This window comes from Eublepharis macularius, chromosome 2, assembly GCF_028583425.1.
Source record: "Eublepharis macularius isolate TG4126 chromosome 2, MPM_Emac_v1.0, whole genome shotgun sequence".
Classification (NCBI taxonomy): domain Eukaryota; kingdom Metazoa; phylum Chordata; class Lepidosauria; order Squamata; family Eublepharidae; genus Eublepharis; species Eublepharis macularius.
In genome coordinates, this window is record NC_072791.1 from 32087629 (window position 1) to 32110731 (window position 23103).

The 23103-nt window shown below is 42.0% G+C and overlaps 1 protein-coding gene across 2 annotated transcripts in view; it reads right to left on the bottom strand.

Moving 5' to 3' along the window:
• The window catches only part of RIN3 (Ras and Rab interactor 3), a 104944-nt gene that overhangs the window by 39832 nt on the left and 42009 nt on the right, over nucleotides 1-23103 (bottom strand). Inside the window, exons 4-5 of one of the 2 annotated variants that reach the window (XM_054972123.1) lie at nucleotides 9884-9956; nucleotides 2815-2906 (exon numbers count right to left, since the gene is read on the bottom strand). In XM_054972123.1, the coding sequence (XP_054828098.1) occupies nucleotides 2815-2906; nucleotides 9884-9956 (165 nt within the window). Of the gene's footprint in view, nucleotides 1-2814; nucleotides 2907-3691; nucleotides 3762-9883; nucleotides 9957-23103 lie in introns of those variants that run through there. The other variant, XM_054972124.1, reaches the window with a different exon arrangement.

The following is a 23103-nucleotide window of genomic DNA, read 5'->3' on the forward strand; positions in this document are numbered from 1 at the left end:
ATCCAAAATATTAGCTGGATGGAAAAAATCCAATTAAATTGGCTGGAAAAAATTAATATGATCAAGTGTATAATTCTCAGCAAAATTTTATTTCTTTTCAGAGCCTTGCCACCACACATAAAACCTAAAACTTTGGACACGTGGCAAAAGATGCTAAACTCTTTTATTTGGGAAGAGAAAAAACCAAGAATCAAACACTATGTTATGCGCTACCCTGCCACTAAAGGGGGCTTGGGTGCTCCTCCTGACATCACAATGTATTACCATGCAACGCACTTAACATACTTATCACTAATGCTTGCCAACAATTTTCACTCAGACTGGAAAAAAATAGAACAGGCGTTCCCATTCCTCAAAACTCTATTAGAAACTATCTGGAATAAGATATCTGAACATTCAGTTTCTGTTAAGTACAATATTCTTCTACAAGCCACATTGGAAACATGAGATAGACACAGATCTTATTTGGCCCCTAATATCTCACCCATTTCCTGTCTTACAGGACAGGAATGGTTTCATCCTGCTATCCCCAGAGAATCTTTTAACCTCTGGAAGATGGGTAATATAACTAGGTTGGTTGATATTTCAAGCAAAGGGCTGCTTCTCTCTAAACAGAAAATAGAAAAAAAGCTGGGCAACAAACTCCCTTGGTTCCAATACTTCCAAGTTAACCATCTCTTAACCAACCTGGGATGAAAGATGCACTAAAACAACAGCTAACTGATTTTGAGAAATTTCTTTTAATTGATCGGAACAACTACAAGGGACTACTATCTAAAATCTATAGTATTTTACTTTCTAGTGCTAAATCTAAACCCTTCTCATATCAATCTGCCTGGGGAAAAGATTGTATTTTTAATATCTCTTGATACCCAGTGGTCTAAAATCTGGAACCCCCCAACCATCACATTAAGATCAATCAATATTAGGATACAACCGTTAAAGATCTTAACAAGATGATATATGACTGCCTTGAAGCTCAGCTAAGGTAACAAAAATATTTCTTTTTTATGTTGGAAACAGTGTGGTGAGGCTGACTCTTTCATTGCTGGTGGCTATGTAAAGTTATTAAAAATTTTGGGCTGAAGTGTTAAATAATATAAAGTTGATCACAGGCTATGAAATTCCTTTAAAACCTGAATTAGTTTTATTAAATCTTCGGTTGGAACGAGATTTGCCTTTAGCTCCGAGAGACCTTATAGCATCGCTACTATCTATAGCCAAGGTAACCATAGCTTCTATGTGCAAGAACCCGCTTGCTCCTAGCATCGAAATTTGGCAAGGCAAAATCTGGGACATGTTCCTTATGGAAAAAATATCCCACAGACTAAAGCAAGCAGATGTGACAAATAGTCAATCCACTTTCTGGGAAGACTGGCTACCAGTCTTGGACTATTTGACATCCTGTGGGACAAAAACAAGGACCATATATTCCTTTGACCCCTTAACTTATTAGCGAATATGGCTAACACAGTGGAGAAGACTCTACTTGCAGACAGCATATCTGCATAACCTTTGTTATGTTAAAACAAAATGAATCTTCTATGTATTGTCGAAGGCTTTCACGGCCGGAGAACGATGGTCGTTGTGGGTTTTCTGGGCTGTATTGCCGTGGTCTTGGCATTGTAGTTCCTGACGTTTCGCCAGCAGCTGTGGCTGGCATCTTCAGAGGTGTAGCACCAAAAGACAGAGATCTCTCAGTGTCACTGAGAGATCTCAGTGTCACTCTCAGGTGACACTAAGAGATCTCTGTCTTTTGGTGCTACACCTCTGAAGATGCCAGCCACAGCTGCTGGCAAAATGTCAGGAACTACAATGCCAAGACCACGGCAATACAGCCCGGAAAACCCACAACTACCAATCTTCTATGTACTCTGTGATAGTATAACAATCTGTATGGAATTCTGGTACTTGTGTTATCACTGTTAAAATTGTTTTAAAAAATTTAAAAATTAAACAAAAACAAAAACAAAAGTAAGTTCAAACATTCCCCACCCATACTTAAGCACAGATCTAGAAAACAGATATCATAATAGCTTGATTCAGACAATTTAATATCATGTAAACAGTGCATGAAGTAGGGAATAGAATCACACCTTCTGTCCCTATTCAAACTTGTCCAAAGCACAATCTTACTCTCCTATGTTAATTACCTACAATTCCTGAATATATAAAAAGGGTTTTGATACAAAACAGAATACCCACAAATACAAAGGAATAGATTTTAGGATTGTGCATATATTCTTGGAAAGTTTCATCTCAAACCGGGGAATTCCTCTTCCTAAAGTCTGCATGATTTTGGAGGAAGTGGAAATTGACAATAAATAAGCTTTGTAGATTATGAAATGTTTCCTTTCGGAAAAGGAAACATGGATGCACCACCTGCCACCCCCACTTCTTTCGAATTGGTTAAATTCTGTTAAGAAGCTAGAAACAACCCAAGAAATCTGAATCTTTAACCTGATCCTTTTAAAAAGTAAGGCTGTACACAACTGAGAAAGAATTTCCAAGAGATCGAGAATCTTTGTGGATGCTGCTTCAGTAATCCTCACAACAATCAGATATGGCAAAATAGTTTTATGAATCCCAAAACTATAGAAGGAAAGACATAAACTTCATGCTGGGCTATGGAAGTTCTTCCTTTACACAAAATGAAAAAGTTTTGGACTAGGAAAAAGCAGGTTGTTAGGGGCAGCCAGAACTCATTTATGCTTACAGAAGACAATATGAATAAATTAGAAACCTGCTGTGTAGGTAGGAAGTTGATCTAAGTCTGTGAGGCAATGTTCTAACATAACTTCTAACATAACTTACCTATCCCCAGGCTGGAGATAGCTTCCAGGTCTGTCAAAGTTTTGGCTTCCAATATTGCTTGAGGCAGTCTTAGCGTGAAGGGAAGCAAATCTCTGGGATGAGGAAAAGACAACAACATGCGGTTGGGCAGAACTGTACAGTTTCTTTTCCATAATCTTCTGTCTTTCGCTGTACAGAGCACTTCAAAGTAAGGGCCAAATTACATATTACATTTGAAGATCCATGATAAAACCTTTATGTAAAATATTTATATACCGCTTTTCTGATGCACATTCCAAAGGCCTTTCCAGATATTCCCTAAACATGAAAACCAATGACAACAGAGCCAAACGATCAGCATAACTGCCGCTCAGTTTTCAAAGGCCCCTTTAAATAGCCTTCCTTCATTCCCGCCCCCCCCCCCCCGGAAGATTGCCAGAGACGACCCCTCTTGCATGTCTCTATGCAATCCAGTCCAAAAGACTGCGGCTGCCACTGGAAAAAACCACATATGACCTGAAACAGAAAATCCATTTTGAGGGGCCCGATTCAGATCGGGGCTGGGATTTTTTCCTGATGGTGTTTTCCTCAAATAGGGTTGTCAACTGTATGAAGGGGGGGGGATCATTCTGTCCCTTTAATAGAGGCTTAATTGGATATTATTTGCCACATAGTATTATTTATCTCCACCTAGGGTTGCCAACCTCCAGGTTGGTGCCTGGAGATCTCCCCAAATTACAAATGATCTCCCAGATGACAGAGATCAGTTCCCCTGGAGAAAATGGCTGCTTTGCAGTATGAACCCCACTGAGCTCTCTCCCGTCCCCACACCGCACCCACCCCTGGCTCCACCTTCAAAATTTGTAGGAATTTCCCAACCCAGAGTTGGCAACCCTACCTCCATGGCATGAAAAGCTTCCACTGCCCATTTCCGCACATGGAGCCTCTCTTAAAGGGACAGGACATTTTTCTTCAGGCCTGATGGCCAGCCTAGCTCCGAGCTGCAGAATGGCCTCCCTGGAAATTCCCAGCAGGAAAAGAAAAAGACAAGAACTTTGTGGTATATTAAAGAAATATTTATAGAGCTTCCATGGACTACAGCCCACTTTATCAAATGTATGACATGCTGTACTCAAGTAAAAAGAAATATGTACACAGCAGAGGGGGGGATTATGAAGAGTGGGTTAAAAGGCTATGAAATGCAATAGCTATAGTTTGTGACATTTCTATGCACGAATAAGTATACAGGATAAGCAGAGTAATCACTCACAACACCTGTCATTGGTGACAACACAAGACGACCTAGTCCGTGCTTGCAATTTAACACCTGTAGAGGTTGAGCAAGGCGTCTAGCCTGTTTAAGCCTCAGATAACACAATTAAACCCTCCCCCAGATCTAAACAAGTATCTTCTCTTTGGGGCACCCCTTTGATGTTACTTTACAGTGGCTTTCAAGTCAGCAATAGAATGTCTTGGAAGACTGAAACAGTCTGGCACAGGTTTCCGAACGTTGCTCTTGTTTAATGTCAAATCACAGCACTGTTGACAAGAAAGTGGAAAGAAAGGGTGTCCCTATAGTTACAGTAATTTCAGTTCAATTTGCTTTGAAGGAAACACGCTCCTTAATGTTAAACACAGTTAAGATCACATTTATGTCATAAATGGAATATTTTGAACAGGGAGCAATCTGAACTCAAATTCCTGCTCAGTGATGAAGCAAGTTAGATAACCATGGACCAATCACATCCTCTCAGCCATACCTACCCAACCGAAAGCCAACTGACTTTCATGTTTTGTGCATCTGAAGAATTGGGCCTCAGCTTAGTAAAGTTGATGAATAAATGTACTGGCATTTAAGGTGCCATAAGACATTTTGTTGCATTGGCTACCTCACAAGTTGCTTTAAGGATCAAATGAAAAACACACACAGTACACCATCTCTGAGCTCTTTAGAGTAAGGCCAGGATGCAAATAAAACCAGGGAAGGTAAGCCTCCTTGATTCTAGTTTTAATCTGAGCTAGATCTCATGAGCCTCAGAAAATGTTTTCAGTTTTAGGGCCAAGCTCTGGAACAGTGAATCTTCCACAACAGCAGCAGGAGATGGAAGGGGAGAAATGGGATCATGGGAAGCTCGGTACGGGCATTTATGCATCCTCAGGATGTGGGGAGCACATGCTAGGCTAGGCTATTGCATTTTAAAAGCCACAAGTTAGGCGGGCTGTTTCTCTTTATCCCCAACGTAAGGCCTTTAGCAGGTCAACTAGGAACAAGCAGGTTTTAGTTAGCACTCCGGGTTAAGAAAACTGGGCTGTAGCTTCTCCGCACTATAGGAAGTCATTCGTTCACATGACTCGCATGAGTGTTGAAACAAACTGCCTGCCTCGGCAGATCTCAGAGCAGCTAACAGATGAACTCACTGTGGCCTCCCCCCACCCGCCTTAGCTAGCACTTTGCCTTATATAAACCAAAAATGTTCACATAGTCTTTTCTTTAGCCAATGTTCTCCTTCCAAGGCAGTTTTTGTTGCCTCAAGTTTCCCCAGGGCCAGTCAGAATGTTTGATTTCAGTAGAGACATAATTATTTGCAGAGCTTCTTTTAAAATCTATAAATAAATCTTTTTTTGCTGAGCGTATGGAAATTAAATGTGCCGGATACCTACAAGCACCATTTTCCCTGTTAAAAATATACCATCCACTCTTAAACACACAGAAGGACAAACACACATGGATCCTTCAGTCACGTTGAAACAAAATATATCTTTTTTATGTTCTAGAGTAACAGATAATCTTTAAAATCTGAAGCTCTGCTGGAAAATCTGTAATGAGAATTCAGAAGTATAAGGACCAAGGGATGCCTGGCTGTTGTTGCCTTTGAAGACGGTTTGGAAAGTGCAGCTGGTACAACATGTAGCAGCCAGATTGCTGACTCTGTATCCTACAGAGGACATATTTGATTGATTTAACACAGGCTGATTCCGCACACGTTGGATAATGCACTTTCAATGCACTTTATCAATCGTTTGAGTTGGATTTTTTGTTCAGCACACAAAAAATCCGTTCCAAATGATCTATAAAGAGGATTGGAAGTGCATTATCCAACGTGTGCAGAATCAGCCACAGTTGCACCAGCTACCAATTTGTTTCTGGGTGAAATTCCTGATCATCAGGTGAGGTCTGCATCACTGGCCTCACTTTGCTTGCTGCTGATACTAGAGGCAAGGCAGACCATTACTAGATCCCAGGCCTCTTCTGCGGTGGTACTCCAGTTACGGAATGCCCTCCTCCTACTAGCTGCTCACCCGATGCTGGACCTCATGAGCTTTCAGCACCGTGTGAAGCCGTATCTGTTCACCTAAGCATTTTGTTAAAGAATTGGCTCTTGCTTTGTTATTTGTTTGGGGTTTATGGTGTGTTATTTTTTTTTTGTGCTCTGCTGATTATTTATCTTACACTTGCTTTGTTTAATGAATGCCAATGAGGAATAAAAAATTAACCTCACTCTGCTGCTTAATTTATTTAACGTATTCTACTTTTTTGTCAGTCCCAACAAGAAGGAATCCTGTAATATTTACCTTTGGGGATCAGTTTGGATCAGGACCGTGGTGTGCAGGGACTAAAGGCTTCCCTGTGCCATTTTCCTAACTTGAAAAGACTGCATGGAACACCCAGATTCACAGAATCAGATCTGGAAATCAGCAGGCACTTGGAAGTCCAGTAGAAATTGGCCACTGGTCTGTCAGTGAAGTGCCATCTACCTTCTACCTATAATATAACCAAAGTTCTATGTATTCCACACAAGTACAACTATCATCTTGAAATTTCATAATGAAGGGTGTTGGCTGGACATCTTCAAGCTTTCCTGGATGAGGCAAATTGTTTAGCTCCTTTCCAATCTGGTTTTAGGCCTGGTTATAGGACTGAAACTGGTAATCTGGAGATCTGGGCTGGGTTTGGGACAAGAAGAATAAGATAGATATTTGGTGCAGAATACATAAATAATGTTATATAATGTTAAAATCCATTTCATTAATAAAAGGGGAAAGGTCTAGTTTGCTCCAAGTAGGGCTGGTATTGCAATATTTTCTTAGAAATTATTATTCCTTTAGGATTTCTTTTACTAAAGGACTGACATAGCTATGTTCAAGTTTTGCTGCATGAAGGTAATCTTAAGAATACTTTCACAACCTTACGGATACTTTCACAGGAGTAAGCACCATTCAGCAGACTTGAGTAAGATTCTGAGTAGACCTGCTTAGGATTGCTCAGTAAAAGAAGATTTTTTAAAATGTTTAGTTCCAATAGTGAACACTGTTCCTAAAGTTTTGCTGCCCAATTAACTATAGCATTGTGCCAGGCAGGCCCTTCAAGGCTCATATTTTCTCTTTTCAACCTTTACAAAATGTTACTGTGGCGAGGGAATTAAAACATACATTCAGATTCTATCCAGCTTTGGCAGCTACAGAAACTAAAGCAATGGCTTGCGTTGCTGCCACTACTTCAAATATTCTGGAGAGAGAGACACACATAGAGTGTGTGTTGTCCTTATTGTCAAGGAAACCTTCTTCTATACAAGACTATTTGCTCCTTGTGCATAACCGAGAGCCTACAAATGGGCCTTGCTATAATTAGAAGCAAGCAAGCAGAAGGGGAAATGAGGTGCTACCCATCCACCTAACTGCATTTTTATCCTGCTCTTGCTGCCAGGAACTCAGGGCATCACAAAGGGTTCTTCTCACCTCCATTTTTAAATCTGCGAGGAGGATAGGCAAAGAATAACAAGGTAGGGTTGCCAGCCAAACACACTGGTGGGGCAGGAGTTTTGGGGGGACAGTGATTAGGAGAATTCCTAGAGTGTCACATGGTGCTGTTTTGTCAGTTCCAGGAACTCCCCTGGAAGAGATGTCACAGCTTTATGCAACATCCCCCCCCCCGCTGTTTTGCTCCTGCCACTCCACTGAGTGAAGTAGGGGTCCAGAGCAGTGGGTAAGGAGGCTGCCATGGCACACAACCTGGTAGGTCTGGCGCAAGGTGAGCTTCACAGTAGAGTGAGCATTTTGAACATGGGCCTCCATGGTGCTAATCTGACAATCAGCCCCAAAGTAGGCAACCCTCTCCCAGCAGCATCTACTTTTGAGGATGTTGGTGTGCCAGCAAACCAAATGGTGGTCGTGGTAGGGAGTCAAGGGTTTTAGTTGGCCAGACATGCTTGGAACAAGACAGCTCCAGTGGCATTGCCAGTATTTCAGGGATTTGGCTTGGACTTGGTTAGTGACTGTGCAGGTCTGGGAGGAGATGACAGGCATAAGCCATACCAGTTGCCATCTCTTGGAGGCAGTTGTGCTGCCAGGGCCTCAACTGTTGGATGGAAATCTGGCCCTAAGGGACAAGCAAAATAGTGTGGCGTGCCTCTGTCAGCAAGTTTGCGAGTCAACACTCTGCTGGTTCGTATCCCACGATTGCCATGAGCTCAGCAGGTGGCCTTGGGTAAGCCACTCCTCTCAGCCCCAGCTCCCCAGCTGCATTGTAGCTGTAACAACACTGTCTTTGTTCACTGCTCTGTGTGGGCATTAATCTGCCTAGAAGGCATAAACACACTGTTATTATTATCACTACTACCACGCCCCAAGGGCTTTACAGTCATGGAGGACCGCCATTTTGGAGTGCTCCCTAGTTCAAAAATCCCTGCAAATTAGAAAAAAAACTCCAGCACAACAAGCAAAGAGACAGGAGAAGCATCTTCCTTCCCATTTTGTGACTTTAATCTTTGCATGGAGTTTTTAATGTGAAGGAACCTTTCAAGCCAAAATCTGCCATTTCAAGTCCATTTTACCACCCCAAGCATTCTACCACCTCATCCCCCCCCCACCTGTGACAAGGTTGCAGTGGGCAGTGGGCTGTTCTACAGCAAACTAACACAGTGGGTAGCATAAAGCATTCAGCAGTGATGGTGGTGAGGAATCCTTGTATCCTCGGATATAGGAACAGGGGTGTGAAGAACTGTGCCTTTATTTTTACTGGAAAAACATTGGCGGGAGTGATATTGGTGAGTCCTAGGAAGCCTGCTGGCATGCCATGAGAAATTAATCAGTGAAGAGTTCTCAAGGGCCCAGAACACGCCCCTACTGAGTAGGCCACCCACTGTGTGCTCTGTCCTTGCCTCTTCCCAGTCAACCTCTGAGAGCGAGCAGATAATCCTGCTGTTTCTATGTATCAGATATGACTCAACCAATCCCAATGCAGAGAGGCAGCAGACTGCAAAGAGGCTGCCCATTGGACCTCCATGTCCAGTCAGGTGGCACACTCAGGCCAGTGACTCACACAGAAATTGAGGCAGATGGGCTCCTCCAAGAGCAGGTGACTCGTACTGTTATGCATTGAGGGAGGCCTCCAATTTTAAATCTGAAAGAGGTATCAAAAATACACCAGCCGAGAAGTACTAAGATAAGCATTCTGAATCCCCTGGGAAAATGGATTAGATTTGGTGTAGTGGTTAAGAGAAGCTGGACTCTAACCTGGAGAACCAGGTTCGATTCCCCACTCCTCTGCTTGAAGCCAGCTGGTCACTGCTCTTCCAGAGCTCTCTCAGCTCCACACACCTCACAGAATAATTGTTGTGGGGATAATAACAACATGCTTTGTAATAATAACATGCTTTGTAAATCACTCTGTAAATTGCTCTGAGTGGGTGCTAAGTTGTCCTGAAGGGCAGTACAAAAATTGAATGTTATTATTATTATATTATTATTATAAACCAGTACAGAGAAGATAAACTGGTGATGGAAACAGAACCACTTGTTGCAGATATTTGCAATTAGGTAAGTGTGCACAATGCGTCTCCTCTGCGAGCTGTTTCTGCTTAAGTTTATAGTGAAAAATGCCTTCGGGCGAAGATACACAGAACAACTCATCAGGGAGAGCTGGAATCACTAACCACATCTGAAAAGACCATAAGAACAATCTTGTTCTCAGTGAATTAGGGAGCATTGGTGTCACTTTGTTAATGGAGTCACTTTATAATTCTCCCATGTAAGAATCATATAGCCATGTGCAACGCCTTTTCCCATTACTGAAAAGATTAATTCAGCTTACCTACTAACACAGTAGAAAGCAACCAGTTTGAAGACGTCTTCAAACACTAGAAGAGATCCTTCCAGGTGCAGTACTGATGAGAAACAAGAAAAGTATTCAGGGACAGGTGTCATGAAATTGGAGAAAATTACAGATGGGTTTGGGTTTTGCAATACTCACTGTGGGAATAAAATGTAAAAACAATTAGGTTTTTTTTCTTGCTAACAAGTAAGAAACAAATAAGAAAAAGGCAAATAATTCTTGATAGGACCTGACATCAATTTGTTCTGTATTTCTAAGATGCCAGAAATTAAAAACCAGAAGACACTGGGGCCTAACCATTTTCTTTTTCTGTTTTCCATAGATCAAAGAAGAATCCCTGGTAGTCAAATAAAGTCTAACAGTGCAGTCTTAAGCACTAGTTGGTCTTTAAGCTGCTTCTGGACCCAAACCTTGCTCTTCTACTACACACCAACTCAACTACCCATCCAAAACTATCCTAAGTACAGTTATACATTAAACCACTGATATCAGTGGACTGAGAAGGGTGCAGCAGGTCTATTTAGGATTGCACTGTATTGCATGTTTTAAAAAAATCCTCTGGATCATAGCATAATATTTTAGAAAATGTACAACATTGTGACCTGGAAGGAACAGTGTCACACACATCCCTGTCTGAATCCAACTTTCTTGCCTCAGCCTCTTGGAGAGGGCCTCAGTTCATTGCTCTATTCATGGTTCTGTATACTTGAGCCTAGAATATTGCAGCTCTCCAGTGGGGCTGCCAGTTCCAGCGTGAGAATACGCAATAAAGAAATATACTTCTTGATGGAGAGAGTAAGTAAATTTGAAAATATTATGCAGAAGTGTTCCATTATTCACATTTCAAGATTCTGATTTTGACCTACAAGTCCCTAAGACGCTTGGGCTCTCACTATCTCCTTTCCTATGCCACAGTTATCTTTAAACTCTCTCAACTGCCTCCTTTCTAGGATTCCAGGACCCTGGACTTGAGAGTAGAGGTGGGCACGATCCACATTACGATCGAAAAAACCCACAATAATGGCAATCGCGCAATCGGGGCCCGGCGGATCGTGCTCGTCCACAGCCAACGATCCAGCGATCGGGGGGGGGGGGGCTGGATCGGGGCTGGATTGGGGCGATCGTGCTCGGATCGGGAAGCCAGACACTCAGGCGCCAGCAATCTATTCCCCTGGCAACGGAGCCAGGGGAATGCCTGAGCTGTGTTTGCCCTCCTTCTGTCGCCCTGGAAACCCAAATGGAAGCCCAGCTTTCCTTGATCAGCAGGGCTTCCTTCCAACCACGGAGCAGCAAAGCACTCACCAGTTGGGAGAAGACAGCCAGAGGAGGGAGGGGGAATGGGGTGTTCTATAGTCATGGGCACTCCAATCTCATTCCTGCAAACCCTGATAGGCAGCTCTGATGGCCAAACACAGGCCAGACCCCCCGCCTCCTGAGGGGAGGCGGCTTGTCGCCATCTCCCCGTGCCCGCCAGGCCCGGCAGCCGCCACCAGCACCCACCTTCCCACATAGCTGGGAATAGCAGGGCGGACCGCTTTGGCCTCCACGATCCACGGATCGGGAACGGGAGATGATCGGTGTGGATCGTTTATTGGGGATTGTCGCTGGCGCCGATCCACGATCAGCTGGATCGTTAATTTATTTTGGATTGTGCCCATCTCTACCTGAGAGCACCAACTGCAGCCTGGGTTGAGACAGACTTCGTTCTTCCACTCAAGTCTTACCCAGAGTTATTTTCTTTCATGCACACACACTGTCCCAAAACAGTAATGTGAATTAGTATAAATATACACAAAAATGTACTGTTAACCTTTATATGTAGACTGCCCTTCTATGCAACGGTTTGCCTGGATACACAAAACCCCACACTTTGGGCAAGCCTCTTCCTTTTTCAAGGTCAATGTATGTCATTGAGACCTCTAGTGGTCAAACTACTCTAAACAGTCACATCTCTGTTTCGCTATGATTTCATCTGTAAATCCACCCACACCCTCCACCCAGTTCCTTAAGAAGTCAGCAAGTCCTTTGGAATATGTTTGCAGCCTGAGCCAGATTTATCAACTAGGATCACAATTTATATTTTCAAGTTCCTTTTTCATACAGTTCCTTTCTCTTCAGTTCTCCATCCACTCACATCTGTATCTCTTCAGTCTCACACTGTAAGGATCCTTCTATTCTCCAGTACAACACCCAAGTCGGAACCTGATTATCACATGTTACAAAGTCCTTGTGTTTTGTTGGTGAGTGATATAAAGACACTGCATCAGACATTTTGTGTTTCCCAGACTCATGCATTACTTCTTCAAACCAGCCCATGGAGCTGCTATTGGTTACACTGTGAAAGTTGTGTGCAGCCAGGTATGTAGTTTCACAAACAGAGCCAACAGTATATTAATACAACTATACAAAACTGTGCTTTCTGTGGATGAGCATGGTTGAGATCAAACTTGTTCCCACAAGCTCAGACTGCTTCAGTTTTAAGTACACCTTAAATAAAAGCAAACTGGAATAGGGTGCCTCCTGACTACAGGCATTATAGTGGCATTTGAGAGAAAAATAGAAAGCTACTTGGGAAAGAAATAAACTAAGTAAAAATTCAAATTAATTATCAGGAAAAGGTACGCTGCATTTTCTCCCTTTCTCTCTCTCCCTGCCTCCTTCTTCAAAATGAACTCAAGAGAAGAAACCAAACTATACACACGAATTTATTCACAACAGATGATGCCAATTTATGATTCCCAGTTGGATGTGGATATTTTGGTACCTTAGTTTAAAAAGAAAAAATGAATATATTTAAGTATCTGCTAAGAAGTGTTAATAAAATTAAACTACCAGGAGTTCTTTCTCCCACACTCACAGCAATTTCCCTTTATATTCATCAATTTATGTCGTCACTAGGATTTGATACATTAGTGCATTTCCCCCTCTCCTTTGATTATGTTAATTTATCTAAATTTTAAAGGTCACCTTTTCATAAGCACAGGAGCTTCAATAGAAACAAGCCCCCAGAATGACTTAAAACCAGCTAAACCGGCAGTAGCCCTACTAAGGGCATTTTTCACACATTAGGCTAAAAGTATGGTTTGCATTTCCAAGCCAGTAATGTGCTAGCATATTGGTCACAACGTATATTTAATATAAAGAAGGACTCTGTTCCACTTTCTGTCCTGCATTATTAATTCACACATGTATGTGCAGCGCATAGATTCTAATTAGCTCTTCTTTCCTGCCATCTCTCTGGCCGTGAGAGGGAGAAAAAAAAACTTAAAATTGCCATTGGCACAAAGACATCATGTCATTTCTGAGGGAAAACCAAGAAGTGATGTCAGTCCACTCTAGGAATCTACAGAAACCCTATTGGGGGGAGGTAGTTTTGAATTTCCTGCATTGTGCAGGTGGTTGGACTAGATGACCTTGGAGGCACGTTCCAATCCTATGATTCTATGACTATCATCTTAAGTTACCATAGAGTTTCCAGTGATTCCTAGAGGAGACTGACATAACTTCAAGGTTTTCCCCAGAAGTGACATGATGCCTTCATGCTGACAGCACCCCCTATTATCCCCCAAGACTCCCACCAGTTGTTGGTAACTCTAGTAGTGCAGGCAAAACTGAAAAGTAATTTGAGTTTCATGTGTGAAAATGCCTTTTGTATCTGATGGTAGATCCAAGGAATATTAATATTAAAAGGTAGAGATTTCAGCCTTTTTCAGACCAGCATAGTAGTAACAACAACATTAGATTTATATACTGCCCTTCAGGACAACTTAACACCCACTCAGAGCGGTTTACAAAGTATGCCATCATCACCCCAAAACAAACACCCTGTGAGGTGGGTGGGGCTGAGAGAGCTCTTAGAAGCTGTGATTGACCCAAGGTCACCCAGGCTTCAAGTGGAGGAGTGGGGAGTCAAACCTGGTTCTCCATATTAGAGTCCCATGCTCTTAACCTCTACACCAAACTGGCTCTACCTGGTTCATAGGTAGAATGAACAAGTGGAGCAGGATCACTGGGAAAATTCTGCTCCAATTTATGTGTATTCAGCAGAACATATGACATGGATTTCCACAAACAATTCTCTTTTCTTGCTAAAGACCTCCATCTCCCTATCAGGCTCTTCTGGGAGGGGTCTCCTGTCCTCCAAGAGAAGCATTTACAGGGTGCCTCTTCAGATGAAGCAGGATTTTTCGACCTATTCCTTTGATGAATGTAGATGCTAAGATATTAACTGCCATTCTTGCTGACCTACTTTGTAGAGCAGGTAGGATTTATTCAAAGCAGGCAAGGATTTTAGACTGGTCATTGATCTGATTGCATTAAATTGAAAGAGATATGATCAAGTTGCTATTCACAGAAACACAGAATCACAGAGTTGGAAGGGGACATACAGACCTTCTAGTCCAACCCCCTGCCCAATGCAGGATGAGAAAACTACCAGTGAATGGGGAGCTCACCACCTCCCTAGGCAGCTGATTCCACCTTTGAACTACTCTGACCTTGAAAAAGTTTTTCCTAATATCCAGCCGGTACCTTTCTGCATGTAATTTAAGCCCGTTGCTTCGATTCCTATCCCCTGCTGCCAACTGGAACAGCTCCTTGCCCTCCTCCAAATGACAGCATTTCAAATATTTACAGAGAGCAATCATGTGCCCCCTCAACCTCCTCTTCTCCAAACTAAACATTCCCAAGGCCCTCAGCCTTTCCTCGTAGGGCTCAGTCTCCAGACCCCTGATAATTCTCGTTGCTCGCTTCTGCACCCTCTCAATTTTGTCCACATCCTTTTTGAAGTGAGGCCTCCAGACCTGCACACAGCATTCCAGGTGCGGCCTGACCAAGGCAGTATAGAGAGGGACTATGACCTCCTGCAATTTCGATGCAATGACCCTTTTGACACAACCCAAGACTGGGTTTGCCTTTTTTGACACCGCATCACACTGGCTGCTCATAGTTTACAGTCCACTCTTACTCCAAGATCTCTTTCACATATACTACTGCCCAAAAGTGTATCCCCCATTCTGTATTTGTGCTTCACGTTTTTGTGGCCTAGATGTAATACTGTGCACTTATCTATGTTGAATTGCATCCTGTTCACAAAAAGCATTTGACCAAATATAATGGAAATTTATTTTTGCCAAAAATGGTATTTTTTCTGCACCATTCCCTCTTGAAAGAGGTACTAAACAAGGTTGTCCTTCCATTTTTGATTTATGTTTGGCACCTCTGGCTTGTGCTGTTAGACAAAGTAATAATATACAAGACTTTGTACATAACTCCTTTGAATTTAAAATTATTTTATATGCAGATGATCTTTTATTATTTATTTCAGAACCTCAGTCTTCCATTCCTGAATTAATGAATGCCATTAATAATTTTAGTGATCTGTCTGGTTATTCAATTAATTGAACAAAATCAGAATTAATGTCATTGGGAGACAATATACCATAGAGTACAATTACTGAGGGACATTTTCGATGTTGCCCAGATGCTATTACTTATCTTGGAATATTGATGCAAAAGAATATTTAGGACATGATTTCATTTAATTTTAATAAACTGCTTTTGGATATATCCTTGGATTTGGATAGATGAGCAACCCTAATCTTGTCATTATGGAGTAAAGTAAATACATTCAAAATGATTACACTTTAAATTATACATGTTATGCATGCAGTTCCTTTTCATATACCTTGTAGATATATTCATATAATTAATACTTTGTTTCAGAAATTTATGTGGGGTTCAATACCACAGAGGTATACCTTTAAAGAGGATGCAACTTTCAATTAATGAAGGAGGATTTGCTTTTTCAGACCTTAGTGGTTATCATCAGGCATATCTGATAACGTGTACAAACTATTGGGATCACTCCTCTCAATTGGGGTATCTATACTGGGCTCTCTTGGAGGCCTCTTTTTTGGAACTACTTTTGAAGTGGAATGCATTAGGGTTTACTTATGTTAAAATGGATTTTGTTCCTCAATAATATCTGCAGCTAGAGAAGTGTGGAGCATAATATCAATTTGATCCATTCTCACATACCAAACTAACATTATGGTCAAATCCACACTTAAAAATTGGGAAGAAGTCTTTCTTATGGAAGGCTTGGACAGATAAGGGATTTTTTTTACCTTAAATCAATTGATAGATAATGATGATGAGGTCTTGTCACTTTTTCAGCTAAATATGATTGGCAAACCTCTGCTGAATGCAATATTTGCAATTGCGTCATTTGTTGGTGTTCAAATACAGCCCGGCAGCTTTGAGTGCTTCAGAATCACCCCCACTTTTGGAGATTCTTACTGAATCAATACAGAAAACGGAACCTACAATATTTGTATATAAATATTTGAGGTTGGTTAATACATATGATACACAGAGTCTTAGAGATGAATGGAATAATGATCTGGAATGTCCAATTTTGCTAAAGCAATGGGATAAGGCTTTAGGTCATATACCTATTGCTGCTATGGATCTTAAGTTGCAACTTATTCAACAAAAATTATGTTTAGGGTATAGTGGATACCACAGGGCTTTTTAGTAAAGGTTTAAGCATAGTGTCTAACTATTGGTGGTGTGATACACAAGAGGCATCTCTTAAGCATATGGTTTGGACATGTTCAGTCATTCAGCTTTTTGGGGAGGAAGTTAGTAGTCATATTAATTTTTTATTGGAAACTCATTTATTTTTGAGGATGTTAATGTACTGTTAAACTATTTGCCTATCTCTTGGAATTTAACAGATGGTCAACAGAAATGGACCCTCCATGCCCTTACAATTGCTAAAAGACTTATAATTCAACACTGGAAAGACAAAAGTCCACTTCTTGTAATTCACTGGATTGAAGACTGCATAAACAGGGCTGGTGCCAGGGTTTCCGGCACCTGAGGCGAGATACCTACATGCACTCCTTGCCCCGTGCACTTTGCATATGTGCTCCAGCCCTGCACGATGTTACTTGTGACATCATCATGCAGGAGCGTCCCCCTCACCTGAGGCGGGCGGAGGCGGCGAAAGGGCAGGGAGGCAGTCTGCTTTCCTGCTCGCTGCCACACCACCTGGGTGCCAGGCTCGCCAAGAGCTGAGCCAAGGCAAGTGGCAGCAGTGAAGGGGTGGAGGGGTGAGTGGGGATGCGGCCCGCTTCTGGGTCGGGGGCTGGCACGGTGCCTCCTTCACAGTTTAGCACTTGAGGCGCCTGCTGGCACCGCCTCCATGGACACGCCGGGCCTGCTTATAAACATATAAACATTTGAACATATCACATATAGGAGGCAACTGCATATGGACTTATTTTTAGATATTTGGAAATCTTTTATAGATGCCTATGTATAGATTTGCTAATAGTGTTTTGTGGACACTATTTTAATTTTCTGTTTGCTTTTTAGTATTTTTCTGTTTTGCACTAATAAAATAATTTTAAAAAAATATATTTATTTATTTAAAAGCAGGCAAGGAAATCCTGCTCCACTAATAGAAAGCCCTTTTATCAGCAGAAGAGACAATCTCTCTATGAACATACTAGTGTACACGTGTAGGGTCAGGAACCCTTGAAGAAGCAGACCCTTGAAGAAGGGTCAGGAACCCTTGAAGAAGCAGAGGTCTTGACAGTACATACGTTCTATACCTAAATTCCAAAGATTGTGAGAATTTATGGACGGCGCTTGCCAGTGATCCCGTTTCTCACCTGGCATATACATTCATTCTACTACGTGGAAGTCTGAATAGGATTCTAAAACGAAGAGTTCCTTGTTGATTAATTAGAGGAGGGGCTGTGGTTTTTAAAAGTCTTGCGGTATCTCCCTGATATCATCTTAAACATTTGTAGAAAATGATTGGCATGAGTCATTTTCCATTTGCTGTTCTCACTAATCACAATACACTTATGGGGAACAAATTTCCATTTTGTGATTCCCTGTTGGACAACTATAAAGACTTGCAGAAAGGAGGAATGGCCCCATTTTCAAAACTTGGATCCCCCCCACTGCTGCACAGGGATTCCCAGCAATTCATTAGGTTTTAGAACACTGTATCTTTTTTAATAAAATAGATTAATTCTGCAAAACTCCCACACAGAGATTTTTTTTAAAGGTACTTTGTTCACAAAAAAACATAACAGAAAAAGGGAAATTGTGCCTACACAATTTGCTAGAGGCAGATCTTTTCAGGAAGTACAGCCTTAGGTGAAGGATGATTACGCTTTAATGTGCAACTCTTCATTCATGGAGTAAAAAATTGATAATTAATTTTGAAAAATTATGTCCTTCCTTATACAAAGTTTAGGGTGGCATATAATAGGAATATTAAAAATAGAATGAAACAATTCAGTAAGACAAAGGAGTATCAAGTCCAAATTTCCACCCACAGTGGCCAACATTCACCAAAAAAGGCCATGTGGCTTATGAAGGACTTGATGGTTAAGAAGCAGAGCTTTGAACTGAGCCCAGATGCAAATTCAGAAGGCAGTGAAGTTGTTTCAAACTAGGCAAAATACCCTAAAGGAAGACTAAGTTCATTTCCACAAGTGCCCACAAGATACAGAAGGGGACATTTTAAATTTGAATACAAATTACAGTTATATACAGCAATTGAAAAACATTTGTATATAAACTGTATTAAAGGCTATGTCTTAAATCTGGGATAAAATGCTGCAGAACAAACATTAGAACAAAGAAAGGGGAGCAAGGCCTACCAAAGTCCTCCATAGAAGCTTGCCCAATCCATCCTGTCTAGAACTAGAGGTAAAATCTAAAATGGAACTAGGCTTACTGGGACTCTATTGCCCCCTGTCGCTGGCTTCAGGAACTGCAATTGCAGGAACCTCACTTCTGACTGCGTAACTGGAAGTGACATCATGTTTTGCTCCAATGTTCTTCTAGTAATCCCTGAAATCTCTGTGGTAAAACTATAGAGATTTGGGCGGTTGCTAAAGTGTCACTACAAAGTGTGCTGTGGTATCATGTGATGCCTAGCTTCACCCCCTCTAAAGCTCCCAAAGCTGGTTCTACTCCAGATTATAGAACCCTGGAACTCTAATAAAACATGGAGTAGACTTCTGAGTGGCATGGTATAGCCCAATCTTGTCAGATCTTGGAAGCTAAGCAGGGTTGGCACTTGGATGGAAGACCACCAAGGAAGATTCTGCAGAAGAAGGCAATGGCAAACGATCTCTACTTCTCATTTGCCTTGGAACCCTTTGCGGGGGTTGCCGTAAGTCAGGTGCGATTTGAGGGCATTTTACACACACAGATTTCTGAGTATTGCAACATCCAGGTCCAACCAGTAAACAGGTGGCTGCATCTTGCAATCAAGTTGAAGCGTCTAACCTGTCTTCCAGGGCACTCCATCTCACAGTTCATTACAGTTGTTGGCAAGCAAATGGCAAGTCTAGGTCCAGTTCAGAATGAGATATGATGATGATATGTAGGAGAAAAGGCAAAGTGTGCCAACAGTGCTAACATCCTTCTCTAAAACTGAGGTTGGGTCTAAAGCATCCCTAAAACTTTTACTTGCTTTAAAATAGTAAACCAGCCCCTATCTAAAACCATTAAGTCAATCCATTCCAGCAGCTCAGACTTCCCCACCGCCATTGCCTCCATTTCATCTGGATTCAGTTTCAGGTTGTTCTCCTAGCAATTGAGGATGTAAAGTAAAATGCAGACTTATTTTACATCAATAACTGCCAGAAGCTGTGTTCAGGTTGCCAAGTAGGCTTGCTACTATCTCAGACATTTTCAGGACGGTGTGGAAAATCCCCGTTATATCTAGATCAGAAACCAATTCTTCTCAGAATGAGGAAAGACACTCATTTTCTTTCTGAGACAGAAATGGAACTACTCTAGGATGCATAAATCTCCCTCCCTCAACAACAAAATGAATTCTTTACAGTACTAATAGGAGAACAGACCCATGTGCACAAAGCAGAATATTCCTTGATGATTTAACTTTACTTTTCTAACTAAAAAACCCCCTGCAGCTAACAGAAAGTGGCTGGTCTCTGTGCCAATACTAAAAGCAGCCAGATAATGTATGGGACTGTACATACTAAGGGGGACACCCTAGGTATGCAGAAAAATATAACTTTATAAATTAATCAAAAGTTATATGAATGTAAAATGTATATGAATGAGAGCCAGTTTGATGTAGTGGTTAAGAGCGCAGGACTCTAATCTGGAAAACCGGGTTTGATTCCCTATTCCTCCGCATAAAGCCAGCTGGGTGACCTCGGGTCAGTCACAGCTTCTAGGAGCTCAAACAAACAAACAAACAAACAAACAAACAAACAAACAAACAAACAAACAAACAAACAAACAAACAAAAACAAGCAAGCAAGCAAGCAAGCAAGCAAGCAAGCAAGCAAGCAAAAAATTCAATTTATATACCACCCTTCAGGATGATTTAACACCCACTCAGAGCGGTTTACAAAGTATGTTATTATTATCCCCACAACAAAACACCTTGTGAGGTGGGTGGGGCTGAAAGAGCTAGAAGCTGTGACTGACCCAAGGTCACCCAGCTGGCTTCAAGTGGAGGATTGGAGAATCAAACCCAGTTCTCCAGAATAGAGTCCTGCACTCTTAATCACTACAACAAACTGGGTCTCTCAGCCCCACCCACCTCACAGGGTTGTGGGGATAATAACAGCATACTTTGTAAACCGCTCTGAGTGGGTGTTAACTGTTAAGTCATCCTGAAGGGTGGTATATACATTGAATGTTATTATTACTATTATTCCAGGAGGCGTAGAATTCACAGTCCAGTTGAGAGTCAGTAAAAGGGGATAGATGGGGAGGGATTTCTCCCCTCCCACATTTCCTCACATCACCAGCTTGGTCTCCCCAATTTCAAGTGGGTCCAAAACTTTGTACACATGCTGGGCAGGAAATGGGGGGGGGAGAGGCAAGAGGCAGTCCCTACAGACAAATGGGATGGGAGCCCTAAGATACACAGCAAAACTATGTGTATGTTTTTAAAAAATATGCTGCTCAGTCAAGTTCTGTAGGGGAAATGAGGTATGCACATGCATCAGTGAACATTGGCACAAAGGTGTGAGCTAGAGTGCAGAATGGTATACATGCACCATTCTATCTTGCCAGTTCTAGCCCCTCTCCCCTTTAGATCTTTTCAAGTGTTACAGGGGTTTGCCTCTTTAATAGACAGAGGCACGTCGGGGCAAACTGTGCTGGCTGAGGCTAAGTGCATCAAGAGTCACCATGAAGAAGCAGCCACATCCTGACTCTCAGGATGTGGCTACTGCCTGGCCCTGCACACTGCTTTCCTTTTGCTTTTCCATAGAGCTGCTGGTCAGAAGGGTCGACCAGACAGCTGCTGCACCCTACGTTTCAAGCCAGTTTGGTGAGAGCCAGTTTGGTGTAGTGGTTAAGAGCGTGGGACTCTAATCTGGAGAGCTGGGTTTGATTCCCCACTCCTCCACTTGAAGCCAGCTGGGTGACCTTGGGTCAGTCACAGCTTCTAGGAGCTCTCTCAGTCCCACCCACCTCACAGGGTGTTTTGTTGTGGGGATAATGATGGCATACTTTGTAAACCGCTCTGAGTGGGCATTAAGTTGTTCTGAAGGGCAGTATATAAATTGAATTCTGTTGTTGTTTTTGTTATTAAGCGACCCCTTGCATCTTCTTGCTGGCCAGCTTCAGGAGCTGTCTCTCAGAAGACCCATCTCTCAAGCCGCCCCCCCCCCCCGCAACAAAGAAGTGTTCCTTGAAGCTTTGTACACAGTCTGAACATTTTTATAACTGGGAGGTGAAGAGGGAGGGTAAAAGGAAGAAAACATATCCTTTTGCTCTCTCTCTCCTCACCCTTTGTGAATACTTTCCACAGATACAGGCTTCTGTGTTAGGACTGCCAACTCTGGATAGGGAAATTCCTGGAAATTTGGGGTGCAGCCTGGGAAGGGCAGAGTTTGGGTGGCGAGTGACATCAGTAGAGTATAATGCCAAAGCAGCCATTTCCTCCAGGGGCACTGATCTCTGTGGTCTGGAGGTCAGTTGTAATTCCAGGAGATCTCCAGGCCCCACCTGGAGGTTGGCAGCCCTACTCCATGTCATTTGTAGCCTATGCTTATGGCTGCAGAAAGGCAGCCCAGGACAAAACAATTTAGGTGAACTTCATCGTCCTGCATGCCACCCTACAAATGCTGTCAAGCTATAACTTATTTAAGTAGATGGAATAGCAATGTAATAAGTGCGTGATACACTTTAGTAACAGCATTTAATGAAGATAATTACCATGAATGCCAATTCACTAGAAAAGCAATAGGCTTCCTATTTGACTTTGTGAACCATTACTCTGAAGATCAAAGGCAGGTTCACACGACAACCTTGTAGTGTTACCAACAACCTGGAGCAAAAATGTCTTGTCCCTTTAATTTAGGCTTAATGTGTAGAAATGTGCACTATTTATGATGTTCGTGGTACAGAGGTAAATAACTTCACTTGGTAAATAGCATCTTCTTAAGCCTCTATTTAAGATGCAAGTCATTTTTTTCTTCAAATTGTTGGCAACTTTACATCCTTGTTTGGCTCCTAACTTCAGGCAATATGAACCTAGACATCATAGGCCCTCAGCCTTGCGGGACTCTAGTGCAATGTTCCAGCTCGCCCCTTCCCTGAACTCTTGCCTGACTTTCCACTAACGAGTTGAGAGATGCATACAAGAGATTACCCACCACTTGTAGTCTTACAGTCACTCTGGGACAGAGGAAAAAAATTACTCTCTCGTATCACCTAATGAGCTTTATGAGGGGAGCAGGGATTTCAACACAAGTATCCCCAATCAAAGTGCTATCCACCCCCTCTTGTGTGGTTTGTGTCCTTGCTTCTCAGAGTACAATACACATCCATGAATGTTTCTCTTGAAATACACTTCAGTGTCAAACAGCTATCCTTGGTTATAACAATGAGAATGGCTTCTTCATGTTTCTGTTAGTAAACAGTGCAAACCTTTCTGGTTTTACTTTTGTCAGAGAAAACAAAGGTCAACCAGTTCTTTAGCACAACCAAAATATTTTGTCCTCCATGGTTAATCTACATATACAGTACTCTGAAAAGAACAATCTTAGCTAAGCGAGCCTACACTTTTTTAAAAAATTCTTCAAGTACTAAAAAAATAATCAGTGGTCTGGCAGACAAGCATCAGCAGGTTGTTTTTCTTTTTTAGTTCCCGAGGAAAAAAAGGTTAAAAAAAA